Raw genomic sequence first — 19,560 nt, forward strand, 5'->3', positions numbered from 1 at the left:
CTTCTTAGACGAATGTGTCGGGCGTCTGGCTGGGCCCAGTAAGCTGCTGTAGCATTATTCATACAACTTGCGTGTAATAGATAATGGCACATTAGCAGTTAGAAAGTTAGGTCTCAAATCGTCATTACAAGGCTGGTGTGCACGTCCTAATTCGGCCAAACAACTGGCTGGACTTTCTCAAGCGCATTGTAATCGCTGAGCAGCACTATGCGCTGAAGTACTGTCTTTTCACAATTCTCTTCGCCTGCTGCAAAACATTTTCAAGACAATGTGCTTTACATTTCATACAACTTTCCTCACATCAAATATTGAACCAATGACCATGCCAAAAAAACGTTTTAACGAATGAACAGAAACTACTTTCTAAAAGGTATTTTCTACGCAGAAAAATTAGGTAGCTTCACGAGCTTTGGTTTAGCCAAGAAATGCCAAATGGATGCTTAATTATGGCTGAAGATCTTGTAATATATTTTAATACCGATCATCTTTAAAGCCTTAAAATTTCAGTTTGCAACAACATTATACAGCACGGAGATTTTCTTCACGTCTGAAATATACTCCTTAAAAAGCATTAGAGAAACCTGAGAATTTTCAGAACATTCAGCCCATTATTTTTGCTACGGAACTGTTCAATAATGTCGGTTTTATGCCTCGACGAGAAAAAAAAAGGGGAAACTAACATTTTCAAGAAAATCTTTGCTCAATCTGTTTCTTGCTTCTGTGACATTTGCAGCCACACTCTTGATATCAAAACCGGTGATGAAATTACCATTTGAGAGGAAAATCAAAGGAAGTTATTAGCTTTGATAAAGAGAACAACAAAGCAATCAAAGGTTAAGCCATGCCAACTGCAGTGTCAAGTGCTCTGAGCTGTTCTCTACAAGCCTTCTGTGCATCGTTTTTACTGCTGTTATGCTGTTAAGAGTACATTTTATGAATATTGTTATGTTGTCACCATTTTCCCCCGTAAAAGGATCAGGAATAAAAACTAAAGACTATGCAGAGTGAAAGGCATGCTGGAGTAGGGAGATTAGTAGAAGTTTAGATCAAGGATAAACAGCCGTGGAGTGCAAGGTGTATGACTTGAGTAAGAATAAGAGGGAATAGTTGAAAAAAGGACGGTTAAGCGTCTGCAGCAAGAGTATGAGGAGGAGGCATCAATAGTGAACGGTGTGCAGACAGTACAAGGTTTACAGAATACGGCGAGATCCGATCAGGCGAAAGTGCACTGCTAAGTTATGCAAAACTTTGTACCGCCCACCCCCTCTCTAATGTTCTCTGCGTGAGCCATAAGGGAATGTGAAATAAATAAAAATAAATAAAAGAGGCAGCTGGGAATCAGCGGGCGAGACCGAGTGCACCCCGCGCTAGTGGATCACGTGACCGTTTAACACGTCTAACAGATAGAACTATGGGCTCTGAAGTTCGCTGCATTGAGAAACTAAGAAGAGGTATGGATATGCCAATATTAGTATACAACACACACAATGATGACGTAACACACGAAACTGGTAAAAATGCATTAGTGTGGAAGCACAGCAGTCAAAAAATTTTTTTTCAAACGGTCACTCACTCTTCTCCTTGGGCTGCAGCAGCGGCAGGTCGACCGGCTGCGAGGGTGCAATGGGCAGCGTCTCCTCCACACCAGGCACGGCAGCCAGCGCGAAAAAGGCCTCGCCTTCGAAGTCATTTCGTGTCATCATGTCGTGGTCCATGACTGTGAAGCTCAGCAAGGCAACTGCCTGCCGGCAGCGTTCCTGGCCCACAGAACTGCAGCGCAACAAAACGACAGCAAAGCAAGAAGTCATCATAAATGGTCAAAGACATCAAAAGTAACAATTTGCTAACAATTTGCAAGACTATCTGAGCAAAAATTACGTTTCCTTAGCAAGCAGTCCATCCTTTCGTTATCCTCTTACCTGACTGAACGTTACATTGGTAAGGCTGAAAGTCAGGTGAATGGCGCATGCTCTCTGCCCTCAGAGCTCTGGCTGGCCTATGCAAAATACATGGCTATTTTCGTATGATCGATGCCTGGTCTACGGCTCCTAGCCCATAATTTTCTATTCTGTCTGTGACATCCCAGTCGGATAAAGCTACAGAAAATTTCCTATCGTCAAAACAGAATTATGTGCGGTTTTTGACAGTAAACCTGTTGTGACAACAAGAATTTCTGTAGTAGCATCCTAATTTTCTGTTGTTACAACAGACAAATACTGTAGAACTACAGACTAAAGACTTCGGGAACGTACTACAGCCAACAGAACTATAGAAAAGTTCTACAGAACTACAGTAAAACCTGCTGCTACGATAGAATGATAAGATACTGTAGCGTATTTTAACGCGGTTCTGTAGTTTTTTTCCGACAGGGATCACACAACTTGGCTCCCGCTTCGTATGAAAAAAAAAAGAGTGTTGCGAATGGCCTATGATCATTATATTTTGCATTTTATTTTAGGCAGCTGCAAATGCGCCAAACACAGCCTTGCATGAAATTGGTGTCCTATTAGAACTGTCTGGGAAGAGGTTAGGTTACAAAAAGCGCCACTTTTGTTGAGACAACGTGATAATTTTTTTGGAATCCAAAAAATAATAGATAGATGTGTTCATTAACAAGAAAGAGAGAAAGCTTGGCCGGAATGATTAAAATCTGGCCTGCTACAGCTCTGGGGAAGGGGAAGAGGAGAAGAAAGAGGACCATGAAGGGCGAAGATGTGGGATAAGACATGAAAATATATGCAGGCACGACAACTTGCGTCATAAGCACGAGTCAAGTCCCGTGTCAAACAAAAAACGACAACGACCCCACACTGCCTGCACACATTTCCTCTTGTCTTGCCAAGCGTCCAGTAGTAACTCCTCCAACAGAGGTCTCTTGTCAAAATGCTTCAAGGAGCGACTAGCACATTTCGTTTACGCGCATACACTGGACTCATCAATAATATATCGTCCACAGTCTCTGTGATGCCACAAGCTGAACATTCCGAGGAGTCCGCCTGTCCATTTACTTGCAAGTATATGCGCGTCAAAACCACGTTTAAACAAAGTTTATGTAGCAAGTATGCATGATGGTGCGGAATTTAACGCGGAGCATAGCTCGACAGTGTTCGATTTAACCTTCTTAGATGGATGTTTCTGGTGTCAGGGTGGGCCCAGTGAGCTGCCGTAGCATTATTCATACACTTCACTAGAAGAGGTGGTGTCCGCGCTTGAAAAAGGCACAGCTGTTTGTAGGCAACTGCTAAGAGCGCTCGTTGCTTCCGCATCGACGTTTTCGCTCCCATCAAGCCGGCAATGCGCAGGCTACGTAAATTGTACCGTGATGGACAAAACGTCGATAGAATACGTTTTCCGATGAGGACTAAGACTATTCACCGGGCGTTTTTTTTCCTTCAGACAGTAATAAAATAATTAAAACGTTTACCTAACAGCGTTTTAATCAATAATTAACATCGTAAACGAGAAAAAAAGTACTGCAGACTAGGCCAGGCGACCCTGAAAAGCTTTTATTTGTGTTCTTGGGCTAGGGCTCACCGCGTTTTTGAAGACATTGCTTATATTTAGCTGGGACATTCCCTATATTTTTGCTTTGTTTATATATGTAGACAAATAATTTGTTTATTTTTGGTACTATTCATTACATTTATTGCACAATCGCAAGCATACTTCGTGCCGGAATCTTTCTTGCTTTGTGCTCTATTTTCACGTATTCTTCCTACGTTCTGACGTTCTGCCTGAAACCCTTCTAATGCAATAGCTAATCTTCATCTTAAGCGGTAAACACAAACAAAGACAAAAAAAGAAAAACACGAAAGCATCGGCTCCATGTAGAAGCTCACACGTGATTATAGAGCAGGGCTTACAATTCGAAGCTCTCATCGAAGAGCGGGTACAGCGTCTTCTTCTGAACCCGGGTCCTTTGCTGAGGGCAGTCCGGAAACAGGTGTCGTGGAAGAAGCTCCAAGATCACGAAGGGGTCACTGTATCCTAGAGTTTAGAGAACGAGCGGAACGAAGCATGTTTCCTCCACGACATAGTTCCGTACAGGCTTGGCAGACATGCAAAACGAAATGCGACCTCTCTCCACATGCCGCACATAGAGTTTAGTAATAATTGTTTCAGAAGTAGTAGCCATTTATTGATAAATGTGAAAAAGAAAGACAAATGACTGCTGGTTGCCACTGTTCCTTTCCACACAATGAACGACCACTGTAATCAAAGAAGATAAGTAGGTAGGAAAACGTGGCAGTCATAGGAACAGGGATGGAGTCGCGTGCAGTATTTACGCACAGAATAAAATAAAGCCAACTTTCTCTTTCGGCGTGCCACTTATAAACACACCACATTAAAAAACTTCAGGTCACTGTCCAACGCCATTTATATTCTTTTTATGCTCCTGCTAGCTTTACGAACATGAGCTCAAACGCACTAAGTCTCACATGATGTAGGAATTACACTGAAACCGCCAACACCAACACCACCGCCAAAGCCATAAGCACTACGGTCAGCTGACATTGCACCACATGCTCAACCCACCCATCACCACATAAAGCGACAACAGCCCTCAATTTGCTTTCTCGTCACCGCTAGTGTAGCTATAGTCCTAAAAGCAAAAAAAAAAAAAAAAAAAAAAAAAGTCTTGAAATGTGTCAACTTGTAGCCCATCACCATCCCACTAATAATCATTACGTTCAGCTAGACTGCAATTCTGTAATTCTTCATAACAAGAATATAACCACCCCTTATTATGCTCAGTGTGACGTGTACATTTCCCAAACTTATGCCCGCATGCAAATCGAAAAGCATGCAAAAACAAATCAAGAACGAACTTACTGTTTTCACCACCTGGAAACAAAAAGAAAAAAAAAGAACGAAAACAAAATGTTTTCTTTAACGGCCAGGTGGCGCATAAATACCCCGTGTACTGAATAAATTTAATATCGAAAACTAAAATAAGGTCGGGCGGCAAAACAGGCTCTACGCTGTATGCTGTAGTACAAAACTCAACAATGTACAGCAGCGAGGTTCGATGATATCAGTGCATTCTCTACAAACAAAACGAGTGATCCTAAAGTGAACAAAAATATATCTAGATTGAAGCTCAAAGATAGGCCTAGAATGAGAAGCCGGTATCAAGCGTATTGTACGCACGTGTGCCGGAAAAACACGAAATAAAGGAACAGCAGGACGAGGAAATGGTGATAGGGACGGTGATAAAAAATGTTTAACCAAGCTATCGGCCTTTTTTTATGAAATCAAGCCAGTGCCGATTATGGGCAGCTAAATACAGTACTCTCACTAAAATGCTGCCAACTGATCTCCGAAATAACCGCCAGGTGGTGCGTTTGCACATCGTAGTCGGAAAAACACAACGCTTACGGTTAACGGCGGTGTGCACACTGCAACAATACTTAATACGTAATAAGTATTGAGGGTAACGATGCAACAATTTCACGATGGAACAAGTTCTCTAATACCCAAAGAATATGAGAATGCTCACTTGCCCCCCAAAAAAATATTAGAAGAGAATTGCATGTGTTACGCCAAAGTCTGAGCGTTAGTTATGTTACAGCAAAGAATTCGTGAACAGACATTTTTTTTTTTCCCCGCAAAGTCAGAAAACTGTAGGTGAATTAGAATATAGCCAGCACTTGAGTAGCCCTGTGAAGCGCACTTCTTTCGAACGATTGCTCGCAGAAATGACAGTTAACTTGGCTATGTTTATCAAAACACATCGGTTAAAGGAAATGATATTCCTAAACGCCTCTGTGAACAGGGTAACACGCTTTAACCACGTTTCCAGGATCACATGTTCACAGCGTGTTTGCCCATGCGTGCTCCACAAAGTCTCTTCCAAGCGCAACCCACTACAATGGGAGGCTGCGGTGACCAGTTCCGAACCTGTCGTACAACTGCGGGCGGTGAGCTAGGCTTTGGAAGTCGCCAAAAGACACGGTCTGACGGCCACATCACGAAGCCACCGAAAAGAAGCCCATTGATCGTCTGACAAATGTTTCTCTTTTTCTTTTTTCTTACGGAAAAAAAAGTTCACCACCACCACCACTTCCAAGTGCACACCGGGTTCCGAAATAGCCCCGTCCGTAGTCGTGAGGGAGGCGCAAGCCACTAGGCCAACCGTTCAATGTTCTGCATTTTTTATGCCTACTCTCAGAAGTAGAGGGTAAGGACCTGTCAGCTCTCAGCGATTAGTGAAAAAAAAAAAAAATATTAGCCTATTTTTGCAAGTTTTGCCAGTTTTATTGCATCGCTTAATAAAGAACTGAAATATTAGTAATAGTATAAATAATTTACGTTTTAAAGATATCGAAAGCTGCACATCAGACATCGCTTAATAAAGAACTGAAATATTAGTAATAGTATAAATAATTTACGTTTTAAAGATATCGAAAGCTGCACATCAGACATCCACTTTTTGTACAGCAGAAACGAAAAATTGCCGCCTAAGTGCTTGCTTCTGTAACAGTTTTCTAACAAACGCAACGCAATAAATTTATAAACGTTTGCGACCACTATATGCACTCATTCATATTGTCACCCGTATACTGGAAATACCCATTACCAAAAGCGATTGCGGTGCATGGACGAATGTCTCGCTGACAAAATCTTGAGTGGACTGTAGTGATAAGAGCTAAACGCACACCATCGAAGAGGCGGAGGAAAGGTAGAGATTTATGGAAAGTAGGCATGGGCAACGCATTATATAATGAACTAGGATGAACACTCTTGAAGTAAACGAACAGCACTGTACGTACATAAGGAAATCGGATATACGTTGCTGTGTTGCGGTCGCGAAGTGAAGTGTCGGTCGCAAAGAGAACACTTCACTTCGCTTTATTGAACCTTTAATGCCATATTAAAATTGTAGGTCCTCGTTTCCTCGAACATTATAAGTCTAGCAAGATCTATTTCCGCGGCAATCTTATGACTCCTTCTGGTCAATTTTTGGTCCCATTAAAATCAAATGACAATGCGAAGGCTGGTATAGTTCAGGATTCAACGGTAATCATTTCGGCGAGGGGAATTCCACATATTTGAAGAAAACAGAATTCACCACGGTAACAAAGGAAAAGATGAACATACAAACAAAAACATCAGTTATGCCAAAGCTACGTTCCAGCTATGCCGTGTGCTTAAACAAGCTGGTTTAAATGTCGTCGCTCTTCCGGTAACCGGGCTAATGTTGCGTTTAGTGTATGCGGTACATTTTATCTATAAGGTTCAGCATACTACACAACGCCAGTTTTAGCAGGAAAAGCTTAAGGCCCCACGATTGTTTTTTATTCCATCCAATCGGTACTTCTTCCAAGATTTAAGACCAATTTAAAGTGTTTCAGAAGCGAGAAAATTCTTGCAGGCCATGTGGAGCACGAATTTGCCGGAAGGTTAGCACAGGAAATCATGGATAAACAGGCGTATAGAAGAAAGGGTATGGCGTTTCAAGAAGACAGACAGCCTTGAAAAGATTGACCAAACACCGAATCCTGTCTATACAGTACAATACAATCTTTATTGTGCAATAAACAGTACAAAGTACAGATGTAGTACGTATCTCTTGTTCCTTCAGTATCGCTGGCCGTTTGCAAAAATATGAATAAAAGCACCATTAACAGCGTTCACTAAAACACGTTATAAAGCGGCCAATACATTTTATTCTTATTTTTGACTCAGCCAATAGCAACCTGTAGGTGCTTCGGAGTAGCCTACGGAACTACGGAATTTAAAAGTGCCGCTGCACAGTTCTCTACATTGCAAGATAACTGTGTTAGTACCCCTTCCATTTCATTGTCTAAAAGGGAGCTGACCTTCTTGGGATCAAAAATCAGGGGTCCCTTATTTTTATCGCTTCCGGTTTTCTTCTTTTTCCCTTTTCTGCTTTCTCTTAGGTTTGGCTCATGCGCTACTTCTGCCCACGTTTCATTCGTCATTGTTACTTTTGAGTCTCTTTGTCGGAAGTTAGCGCTTGTGGTGTGTGTTCTCCCCGTTGTCCGTCGTCCTGTTCTTCCGCCCTCTTACGTTATATGGATCAATACTGACTTGCCCAAATTGACCCGATAAATCCCAACGAAACCTTGCACATGACTGCAAATATCTTTACAAAACTGAAAGGGTTGTCAAGCACCCGGACTGCGGGCCTTGTTTTATGTATAAATTGTTCTTCCTTTGAAGATAAGTAACTGCCATCTTTGCAATGCTCTGTCTGAGCAATGTTGAATGGGCGACTGTCCGGACCACGGGTCACTTTTCTGTCTACGATGGCAGAGTGTGGTCTGGGATTGAGATATTCTGGTTGATGTTTGATTATTCTATTGTTTGAGTCTACTTATATACTTGTGTATTGCTTGTAATGTTATTTTTCGGCTTCTGACCCGCGCGGGACGAATTTGTTTCAATCAACCCATGTAGCAATATGCGTTTGCGACCATCTGTGGTTCGGGAGAACTTACGAGCTCGCTCTTCCACCGTACGCCTCTTGTGTTGAACTCATTATTTGCATTAGTTCTCTTTACCCCACCCCTAATATCTAACTGTCAACGTTATTCTCAACGCTGACATGGACAACGCACCCATGTCGACGCGGCGTGTTAGTTAATTGATGGAAACGTTGGCGACCCTGCTCGTTCGGTGAACTTGGCAAGAAGGCAAGACACTGCTGCCAAGTTTAAAACGACGGCGAGACGGTGCGGAAGGCTGTACAGGTGTCGGCGTATGTTCATTCGATAACGCTCAAATACTTGCGTTACACATTAGCAAAAACAGTTATTTTGCTATTTTCTTGGCTTCGAAATGCTAAATTACGTCGCATGTCGCGCCAGTCGGGTATGGCCAAGTATCGGCTTTTGGAGTAAACTGGTGCCGTTCGACAATTAAGCTCCCAATCATTTTTAAAGGCTAGCGTTTTGACTTCTTTTCTTCTCCATCAGATGGCGCCTCACATGGCAGCGACTTCAGGCCTGTGCCGCAACGCCGAGCTAATATTCAAAAACGCATGCGCTTCCTCACGGGCTCTTTCTTTTGTATTGAAGCGGCGTCAGCGGCGATGGGGTGACGCATTGCTGATTTTGCCCTTCTGGGAGCTTATTTCTGCCTAAAATATAGTGCCTGTCGAAACAGCAATAAATGCCGACGCCGCGCTGAAGCAGCGTGGGTTTCAGCAAATAGTAACGGAAAGCCAGTCGTGGAGCGAAACGAGCACAGGCAAGGTCCACGCCACAGTGAACTAGAAAGTATTCTCTGTTCACTGCACCGTCGCAATCCCAACTGCATAGCAAAACTGGTAGCGGAAGTCGAGTATTTTCGCAAGTGCGACTGGAATTCCTCTACCACGCGTCGTTTGACACGTCGTGCGCCTCAGTCACATCGACTGTGTTCTTGATAGCTGGCCGAAAAGAGTGGGGATTTAGCATTTGTATGCAATCTTTCCGCTTCTCAGATAGTTTCGCGTTGGTCTCCTCTACTGCGCGTTTACTTCATCCAGTATGCCGTCGTATAAGCGGCTTCGGAAGCTCGCGACAGCTTGCGGCAACCCGGCGCAACGGGAGAGTCTGCTCTCTCTGTTATTCGCGGCGCAAACTGCGCATGCGTAGACATGCTGAAAGGCCACACACGCGTGACCAAGAGAGCGAGAGGCAGCCATCCTCGCGTACAGCTTTCGGCCTCTGTATATTTCTCTCCAACGTTCTTAGATATATATCTAAGAACGGTGATTCGTTCCATACTCCATGAAACGAGGCGAAAACTTACGTGACTGCGTGCACAGCCAAGCCGACTAAGCGCTGCTTTTTGAAGGAGCGTTTGTTTTGTGAATATAGTTTGCTCTGTGGTAACATTTCTGTAGTAACATCAGAACTGTCTGTAGCTACAAAAGAAAAATACTACGAAAAAGGGCAAAAAAAAAACTACAGAACTGGAGGAAAGTGCTACAGAAATTCTACTGACAGTACTACTACAATTTTCAGATTGACGAGAGAACTACAGAGTATTTCGTCGTATTTTTGACACGGTTCTGTAGGTGCTACTTTTTTTTTTTTTTTGACTCGGGGACGAAGGAAGGGAGCTAGAGCAAAAGCGGTCGTCCTTCCGTTTTGTGTGCTGCTTGTTTGTACCCGCCGCGGTGGCACAGTGGTTAAGATGACCGGCTACAGTGGCGAAGTGCCCGGGTTCGAACCCGACCACCATGGACTGCGTTTCGATGGAGGCGAAACGGAGATGCGTCCGTGTGCTGTGCGATGTCAGTGCACATTTAAAATCACCAGGAGGTCGAAATTACTCCGCAGCACCCCTTTCTTTATTTCTTTCTTTCCTTCTGTCTTTCTTCCTTTTTCTTTCTTTCCTTCCTTCTTTCTTTCTTTTTCTTTCCTTCCGCTTTCACTTCCACCTTCCTTCCTTCCCTTACGACGCGGCTCTGGTGCCCAATGCAAAAAAAAGTGTGGTAGATACGACGCCTTTCCTTTCCTGTAAAGCATTTTTTTTTTTTTGTGTGTGTGTGCCACTTCGATACGAGCCGGCATTTTAGAATCTTCGAAACAGAATAAATTCGAGGTTCAATGCATTCAAGCTAGTTTACTTGTAATCCTGTCGCGGGGACTGGGTGGTTACGGCGCTTGGCTGATGAACCCAAGGACGCGGAATCGAATCCTAGTCGAGGCGTCCGATTTTTGGTGAAGGCAAAAAGCAAGGCAGCCGTGTACTGTGAGATATAAGAGCACGTCGTAGAACCCAAGGTAATCGAAATTTGCAGAGCCCTTCACTACGGCACCCCTCATAGCCACCGTCGTTTTGAGACGTTAAGCCCTGCAAACCAGGAATCTGAAACGCGCGACCCGCGAACCGCATATAGGCCCGCTTAGATGCGTGATGCGGCGCACCGGCTCCGAAAATTTCAGCCCTCTTTCGAAAGCCCGTGGTAGTTTCATGAGTCATCTTTACTCCACCAGACTCCATTTCCAACTCAAGTTAACTGAAAGGCCTTGCTCCCGGATGACACACATTCTTTGCTGCCATCAAGAGGCATTGCACCCTTAATCTGAGCGAATATCGGACAGGCATCAGCCGTTTCAAGAGCCAGTCATCGCACAACCCGCTCTCTTATTCGTCTCGACAGGCATACATCATTTTTTTTTTTTTTGAAGAAAACTGACTTCGGTATGCGCTAATCATTGCACCGTTTTATTACCTCCCTTCATACCTTGTTGAAGTGGCGGCCTCCCGCAGTGTATAGGGCGAATCAAGTACGAGCTGCTATCTTTTAAACAAAAGATATGACGTTGTGGTTTGGGATTGAGATGTTTTGGTTGATGATAATTAATTTTTGTTTTTATTGTGTCAAGACTTGTTTCTACAGTTACTTTTTTATTTACCGGCACTTGTCTTGCTGTACAGCAACGTTTTCTCAGCGCGGCCCGCATAGAATTATGAATTTGGAACCCCCGGCTAAAAACCAAACCAGACTACTTCACTTCACTTCTGCCGAAGCTGTAGCAGGAGAAGAGATGCCACATATGCATTTGTGACAGGTACCTGCTATTCACATTTACTTCTCAATTGGTTGTGTTGGTGAAACACCGCTGTCACCCTCATTGAGACCATTGTATCTTCTAATAGCGTTTTCTGCTTATTTCGCATGATAGTTATATTTAAGCATTATATTCATAAATACCGTGTCAAAAACTACACAACCATGTCAGAAATACAACAAAATACTTTTTATGTCATAAGCATCACAATTTTCTGTTGTTCTGCAGCACATGCCAAAAGTATTTTACCTTTCTTCTGTAGTGGTTCTCTGCGTTTTATAGTTCCGTAGTACTTTTCTATGCTAACTTCAGAAACGTCAGATGTTACTACACAAATTTATGTTGTCGGAACAGGTTAACTGTCAAAAACCGCGCAGAGATTCTGTCGTGATTACAGAAACTTTCGTGTAGTTTTTCCGAACAGCATATAGGTTTTGAATTATATATTAGCATAGGAATTAAGCCTTCGTAACTCAACTTGGTATGATTTAGTATTAAGCATCAAAAATAAGCAATTAAAAAGTTTGCATCTTGATAATCATCAAACTTCTTGCATATGTTCATTTAGCACAATGCGACGTAGAGCGGGTGAATGTTAGACGTAGAGCATACCGCGTAATGGCTTGAGTAGCGCTACGGCTTCCGGGAATATCAAACATTCGAGTTTTTGTCAATTCCCGTTTAGGTGCATATCGCTGATTTCAATAAAAAGACCTCTCGATTACTCCCAACATCAAAAGCTCAAAAGCATATAGGACATTATTAGAAGGACAGTTCCCCTATTCGCATTTTCTCTTCCCGAAAACGTTAGAGCGCCTTCCACGCAGAGGAACTTCCGCATCAAGTTGACACTCACCGTTAGGATCCAGCGGCTGTAGGTCCCGCGCATTCATGACTGAAAGAAACAACCAAGTCCAAACCAGGTTATGATACAGTGCAAGTCGGAGTTAGCATGCTATAAAAATACTAGAGTGCAAGATTGCACGGCTGGGACGTTATTTGCAAACCCTCGGCTCTCCAGTCTAACCGTGCGTAGTGAAGCGTCGGTTGAAGTCAACTTGTACAGGACCCGAAAATTTTACCAAATCGTCTAACACAAATACAGCCTATAACAAGCATGCATTTTCTTGCGCTTCTAAGAAACACAAATAATAATATACGCTCACCTCTCAAAAATATCATTGCTAACTGTAGGAGGGCCCGCTGTTAAGCTGCTTCTTTTAATTACCTCCCATAAACTTATTTTTTTATTCTAAGGAGCTTGCAAGCGTTGCACAGGCACTCGACACTTCCTGAACAAGAATGCGCTGTGCATTGCGAAAGCAAGCAGAAACATCGCGCATATTACACCCGCCAGGACGAGCATAAGCTACAATCAAAAAGCGTTTATAAGGCATATTTATCAAGGAAAAGGGTATAAGAAAGGACTTAAGAATTGCATTTATATTCAACTTCAGTATTTGTGCAAGATGTCGACACAGATCTCAGACGCCAGCGCCGAATCGAAGAGCGCAGCGTGTACCATGCGCGCATACCATACGCATAGAAAAGCGTGTATGTGCTTCAGAAAGGGTGTTGCATTTTTAAATATACATATATAGTTTCGTCAGTATACATGCATAACTTGAGCTATGACCTTATTCTAGTAGCGCAGAGTTTGACTTTGCAAGTTTCTTACGTATATTCACTATGACATACAGATAATGCATGACCACTGTTACTTTGACGGCGCACACACCAGCCATATGACCGCTGAAATTTCCAATCTCACACAAAAAAAAGAAGAGTTCATTCTGGCATTTCCGAATCATAGCATAAGACTCCGTCAGTATACATGCAAAACGTGAGCTATGACCTTATTCTAGTAGCGCAGAGTTTGACTTTGCAAGTTTCTTACGTATATTCACTATGACATACAGATAAGGCACGACCACTGGTACTTTGACGGCGCACGCAACCAGCCACATGAGCTTAGAAATTTCCAATCTCACAAACAAAAAGAAGAGTTCATTCTGGCATTTCTGAATCATAGCATAAGACGCCGACTCCAGTTGTCCGGCTAATATTGCATAGAAAGTGTGATTGTTGCGCAAGAGGGCAGTCGGTTACAGTAACTAACCGTCCACGCATAGGCTCTCTGCTGCAGAGTTGTAGCTGAGGCGCACGGTGAGCCATCCGTAGGGCGCCGCTCCGGACTGGATCTGGCGGTTCTGCTCGTCCAGGCGGTGCAAGCAGTAGAGCTCGATGAGATCCGCGGTGTCACCCTTGTGCAGCTTGAGCAGCCTGTCCAGGTCCTGGTAGGGGAGGCTGTGCAGGGATTTCAGGGAGAGCCCCTTGTCCTCGGCGTGGAAGAACTCTAGCAACACTCCAAGCGAGGAGAACAGGCGCTGGAAGAATCCCACGCGCTCCTGCAATGATGGGAAGGGATGTCTTGCGTCACACCGGTCGTCAAGCTAAGCTTTGATGGCTATCACACGCTAGAGCATCTTGGCAGCCACGAGTACATACATACATACATACATACATACATACATACATACATACATACATACATACATACATACATACATACATACATACATACATACATACATACATACATACATACATACATACATACATACATACATACATACATACATACATACATACATGCATGCATGCATGCATGCATGCATGCATGCATGCATGCATGCATGCATACATGCATGCATGCATACATACATACATACATACATACATACATACATACATACATACATGCATGCATGCATGCATGCATGCATGCATGCATGCATGCATGCATACATACATACATACATACATACATACATACATACATACATACATACATACATACATACATACATGCATGCATGCATGCATGCATGCATGCATGCATACATACATACATACATACATACATACATACATACATACATACATACATACATACATACATACATACATACATACATACATACATACATACATACATACATACATCTGAACTTTATTGCGAGATATATATATATATATATATCCGTGCAATAAATACGTGTAACCTACAGAAGCAGTAAAGAAGCGTCACTCAATTGTGATATTTTCGCTTGAAACAGTGAGAAAATAATTACACAAAACTAAATAACGCAGCGTCAGATATCTCGCCAAATAGGCCTTTTCCACGGAATGGACAAATGCACCTGTTATTAACTTGCGATTTGACGCTAGAGGTTTAACCACGAAATTATGAGAACCGGTCAAAGTCACTGGCTGGACAGCCTCCTTTGAAGGATATTGGCAACTATATTCTTGTTGCATCCGGCTGCAGTGTAGTGGCCAGCGAGCTTATAAGAGCGATGTTCGACTGATATGGCTTTGTGTGCTTAGCAGAGTGTGAATTTTAAAGAGTCTCCTCGCCTTGTATCCAGTTTATGACGGCGATAAGTAATTAGTGAGGAATGACGAACATTTGACCCTCCGGAGAAAAATTTGTAGATTGTGAGGATATTCAAAACGTTCGAATATCGAAGCGACTGATGCGGTACTGCATTTGAGTGTCGACGCGAATGGCAGCATATGAAAGCTCCCGAATATTTTAAAACCATTTCGAAGCTCTAGAATTCCTAAAAATAAAGTTTTTGAGAACGTAGTTCATGGTCTTATGTTTGTTCTGACACTGCCGCACGATTGCACAGAAGTCCCGGAAGACTACGATGAAGATAAAGATAAGAATGCACAACGAACACTATGACCATGGTGAGGCTTTGTTGGCGTTGGCTCCCTTAGCTGCGGTGTCGCTGAAAACCAACTTCGAAGCAGTGACAGCTCAATATTTGCTTCCTTCGGAAGTTGAAATCGAGACATATAGAGGAAAGAATAAACGTTAGTTACTTAGGTACCGCGATGAGAAAGACGGCACCGCAAAGCAAGCGTGTTGCGCTGCCTTCTTTACGAAGACAACCGCAATTTTCTCTCGCTCACGATCATGATGTAGACGCACGCCTCCCCACGCTCATCTATGCTACATTTTTGTCCGGTTACGCACAAGCAATAGTCGCCTAAGATTGCAATTTCAACCCATTTTCTAAAGATAAGCTCACGCTGCACTTTTGCGCAGGGGTACTTCTCACGATGCGAGAGGCCGTGCTCGCGTTCTCATTTGCCAATTCTTTCGTGTCCACGGTTCATAGACGTAAAGGTCTCTTGGCTGATTTTTCTAAGGAAATTGCCAGCACATTGTTTCCTCACTGTGCGCTTTTGTGAAGTGGGCTAAATTAACCGCTATCACATTGAAACAATTACTAGCGAGGTGTAAATTTATCACAATAATATAAACCATGGTTTTAGAGCATATCAGGACATATTAAAGATGACAACATTTGCCCGACGGCAGCAAAATGTACATTTTATGGTATGACGTGACGCCATTATTGCTTCCAGCCTGCGCTCCTTTCGCATATCAGCATTAGCGTGAATCTCTTATTTTCTGAATCTAAACCTTTACTACGTCCGTCTGCTATCTTAAACATACTCATTACCGTATAGTCCTCAATTAGCATATTATGTAAAGTACCACCCAAAACAAATACAAAGCTATACAAACGAGCCTTCGCAGGATAAAATATAGCATGGCAGACTCGGAGTTGAAGAGTGAAGGATACCGGTTCTGGTGGCCGCCTTCCTACAAACTGCTGCGAATTTGCCCACTCATAGGCTATCGTGACGTCCCAACCAATCGAACAATTAGTATCCAGCCATGTCTCCTGAGAACACCCTCCTGTCAAAGGAATGCGCATAATTTCTCATTCAAAAGGTCAGTTGATGGCGGAGTTTCTGCAAAAAAGAGCTGTGAACGGAAGATGGACCTCTTCTGCTACTAGCACAAGACCTTCCTAGAGAAACTAACGTATTTCCTATCCTATCCTTTAATTGCGTATGCTGAAGGAACGTGCACTCGTACCCCAAGGTTGTTTCTGGCGGTGAGCATCAGTTCTTGCAAGACGACCCTCCAGACGGCTTCCAGTGTTCGGTAGAAGTTCACCTTCATCAGTGATTCATACAGGGTCCGCAGATTGTTGTCCAGGTAATCGATCAGAGGACCCAGTGCCTGCAGGAACGGGATTCACCAGAGATTAGAGAACGCGCTGTATTTGTGCAAAAATAAAAGGTAGTTTCTTTCTGAATGGCTGCCATTTAGCAGCATATTCCCGACGCCGGTCAATACAAGTTGCATCACTGAATTAATTAAAAACACTGGTATTGTAGACTTTAAGTAATAATAAAATAAAATCGTCTATAGCAAGTCTCTAAAGGTGAAAATATCTTCGTGCGTGTCATCACTTCTCGCTTTTTCGCCTTAGTAATGTTTTACTATTAGTTTGACTGTTACTTGCAAAAAGTACCAAATGTGCCGAAAGGCCAGTGTATTCCGCGAGGAAAATTCAGAGGCACACTAAGAATCTAGTTCATTCCTGGCTTGCCTTATCTTAGTCACATATTTATGTACTTTTATCGGAGGAAGTGGAACCTAAGCTATGTAAACCAGGTGTTCATATTCTTATGACCTACAATGCAGAAAGCCATTTACAGTCGGTTAGTACAAAAAAAAAAGAAATTACGCGCAACATTGTCACTAACACACATAACCTATAAGGGAGCATGAAAGTACCTGACAAAGAAATAATATTTTCCGATTCAGGTTTTGCCAAAGACACTAAACTGCCACATTAATAGATGCAGTCATAGAACTGAGGCTGTCTAGGTACAGGGTCGTCGAGTCTTACTGAGAACGAACTAAGAGGTGGTCGCTCTTTTGAAGCGCCGTTACGCCCAATACGGCCGCCTATTGAAACATGGAGCAGGCAAAGGTGGCTCCGGAGGTGCTGTGTCACATGGTGTGCTACTTAGCTTCATCGTGGGCCCTTGCCGTACGCAATGAGGCTTTGAAGACAGCGGCCACGCGCTCGCGCGTTAACCCTAACATTGGGCGACCCTGTATATTTCTGCATTGAATTGCAACAGCTTTGCTTGGAGTTCTGTGAAATTTTCCTTCCCTTGACATGCCCGCAAAAATATTGAAATGTGAATAGAAACATTTCAGAAAGTTCAAGTCTTACACTGTCAGCGTCTAGCCTTTCCGGTGCCCATGCCAAGTGGAAGAGGAACTTTTTGATCTCAGGTCGCATCTGAAATATAAAGCGGGTAGATAGAAACGATTAGATTTAATCATGTCGAAAACCGCATTCATATATTTGGCTAACTATAAAGAAAACTTATGAGGCCCTGAGCGATTTCATGATGTACAAGCTCCTTATAGCAGACTTTCATCTCCTGGGAGAAAAGATTTGCTCCTCGAAATTTTCATCAGCCTTTCCCTGCAGGTAGACTGTCACAAGATTACCAAAACGAGGCACCGCCACTAGCGAGTTGTTTGAATTCTACTTTCTCCACCACCGCGATCTCAGTAAGCATAACCTTTACTTGTCATGGTTTACGGCTTCAAATTGGTTTCCTGGTTCAGGTTCTTCCAGATCTCAAAATTATCTGACTCCAGGATAAAAAGTAGTGTTCATATAGGAACGCAGCCTGTTAAGTGTATTACAGGCAGGCCCATTTTGATTGTTAGACCTTATTTTCGCTGCTTTATAATTGGCTCTGGGCCAATTACGAGCTGGGCTAAAGGAATTATTCACACTTCTCACTACCGCCGCAGCGGAACAATCGCAGAGTAAATTTTCCGCTGTACATATCCAAGAACCAGTGAGGCCCGGCTGTGCCATTTTTTTCTGGACGTTATACAAAAGTTATGTGAAGCAATTAAATTGAAGCTGCTACTGTTCAGTACGTGGCATTGCATCTTACCACTCATATCCTTTCAGTTTGTCTATACTAAACGCAATAAACGTAAAACGAAATTTTTTTCGTTTGCAGTGACGGCGTAATGGAAACAAGAATGGCTGCATGAAATAGACATAATGAATGCTGCACCGCAGAGGCGCCTTGAATATGTAATGAAACCAAATGTATACGCCTTGAATAATTGACTACAACGTGCTTAAGGGCGTCCAGGACGCATATTCCTTTTTGCTGACCAGGTTCACCACGAAAATAATATGCACACATCGTTTCTACTTTAGTAGAGATATAACCTAAAAATTCATTCAGTATGCTCGAAATGCGTTTTCATTTTTAACACAGCCCTATGCGTATCTGAGTAGTTGAATGCCACTCCACCTTCTCCGAGAGTCCAGCGATGATGGTGAGTATCTTGTGCACGACGTCCTCGTCAGCGTTGTGCAACAGAGCTTGGAAAGCAGCGCGGCATTTATCAGCAGCGCGGTCGCCCTCTGCCTGTTCGATGGCGGCGATGATGGGTTCCAGTTCCAACTCGTTGTGCAGAGGCTTGAGTGCGCGCCGCACATACTCCATGTTGTTGATCACGATGCACACCTGGAAAGTCAGCGACAGGCTCGACGCCTCAACGCCACACGGGATGTGGCAAGACGAAAGCAGCGAGTTCGATTGTGACTGTACTTGAATGGGAAGGCGAAGAGCTTTTCTTGCAGTTTCAGTAACTTCACGTAGATAAATCGACAAAATCTTCCTTTTGTGCATATCTATAAGCCACCACCTCACTTTTGGTCGCACTGAATAAAGCAACAAAATGTATCTTCATTATTTTATTCCTGCATCTCAAGTTAGTGCAGCTATTCTTCAAATAATATCTTCACCACTCCTCGCACTGTTTAGGTCAGAACTTTGAGTTTATTTGCGGGATTCATAATTGCTTCTTTTTTCTTTATGTAAGTTGTTTATTTCCGACTTCCTCGGATATGCCCATTCCCAGACATCACTGAGAATAGATTTGTATATGTAATAGCCACTAACCAAAAATTATCCACACACACAATAAAGTGAGGAAGTCACATCTGGCATCGACACAATTGTGCTTTTTGTGGAGAATCACGCATATAAGGGTAGCGGTAAAACGCAATGAAAAGCATATGTGCATTCCATCTTCCTT

General features: G+C 43.0%; 1 protein-coding gene across 5 annotated transcripts in view; it reads right to left on the reverse strand.

Moving 5' to 3' along the window:
* LOC146189842 (BAI1-associated protein 3-like) overlaps positions 1 to 19,560 on the reverse strand; it is a 441,950-nt gene that overhangs the window by 13,736 nt on the left and 408,654 nt on the right. For all 5 annotated transcript variants that reach the window (XM_084604615.1, XM_084604614.1, XM_084604612.1 and 2 more), the window contains 7 exons: positions 18,771 to 18,986; positions 17,654 to 17,722; positions 16,498 to 16,644; positions 13,654 to 13,942; positions 12,391 to 12,429; positions 3,864 to 3,987; positions 1,574 to 1,770 (listed from right to left, as the gene is read on the reverse strand). In XM_084604615.1, coding sequence (XP_084460741.1) covers positions 1,574 to 1,770; positions 3,864 to 3,987; positions 12,391 to 12,429; positions 13,654 to 13,942; positions 16,498 to 16,644; positions 17,654 to 17,722; positions 18,771 to 18,986 — 1,081 coding nt within the window. The remainder of the gene's footprint in view (positions 1 to 1,573; positions 1,771 to 3,863; positions 3,988 to 12,390; positions 12,430 to 13,653; positions 13,943 to 16,497; positions 16,645 to 17,653; positions 17,723 to 18,770; positions 18,987 to 19,560) is intronic.

This window comes from Amblyomma maculatum, chromosome 5, assembly GCF_055883805.1.
Source record: "Amblyomma maculatum isolate TAMU_Amacu chromosome 5, ASM5588380v1, whole genome shotgun sequence".
NCBI classification, from domain to species: domain Eukaryota; kingdom Metazoa; phylum Arthropoda; class Arachnida; order Ixodida; family Ixodidae; genus Amblyomma; species Amblyomma maculatum.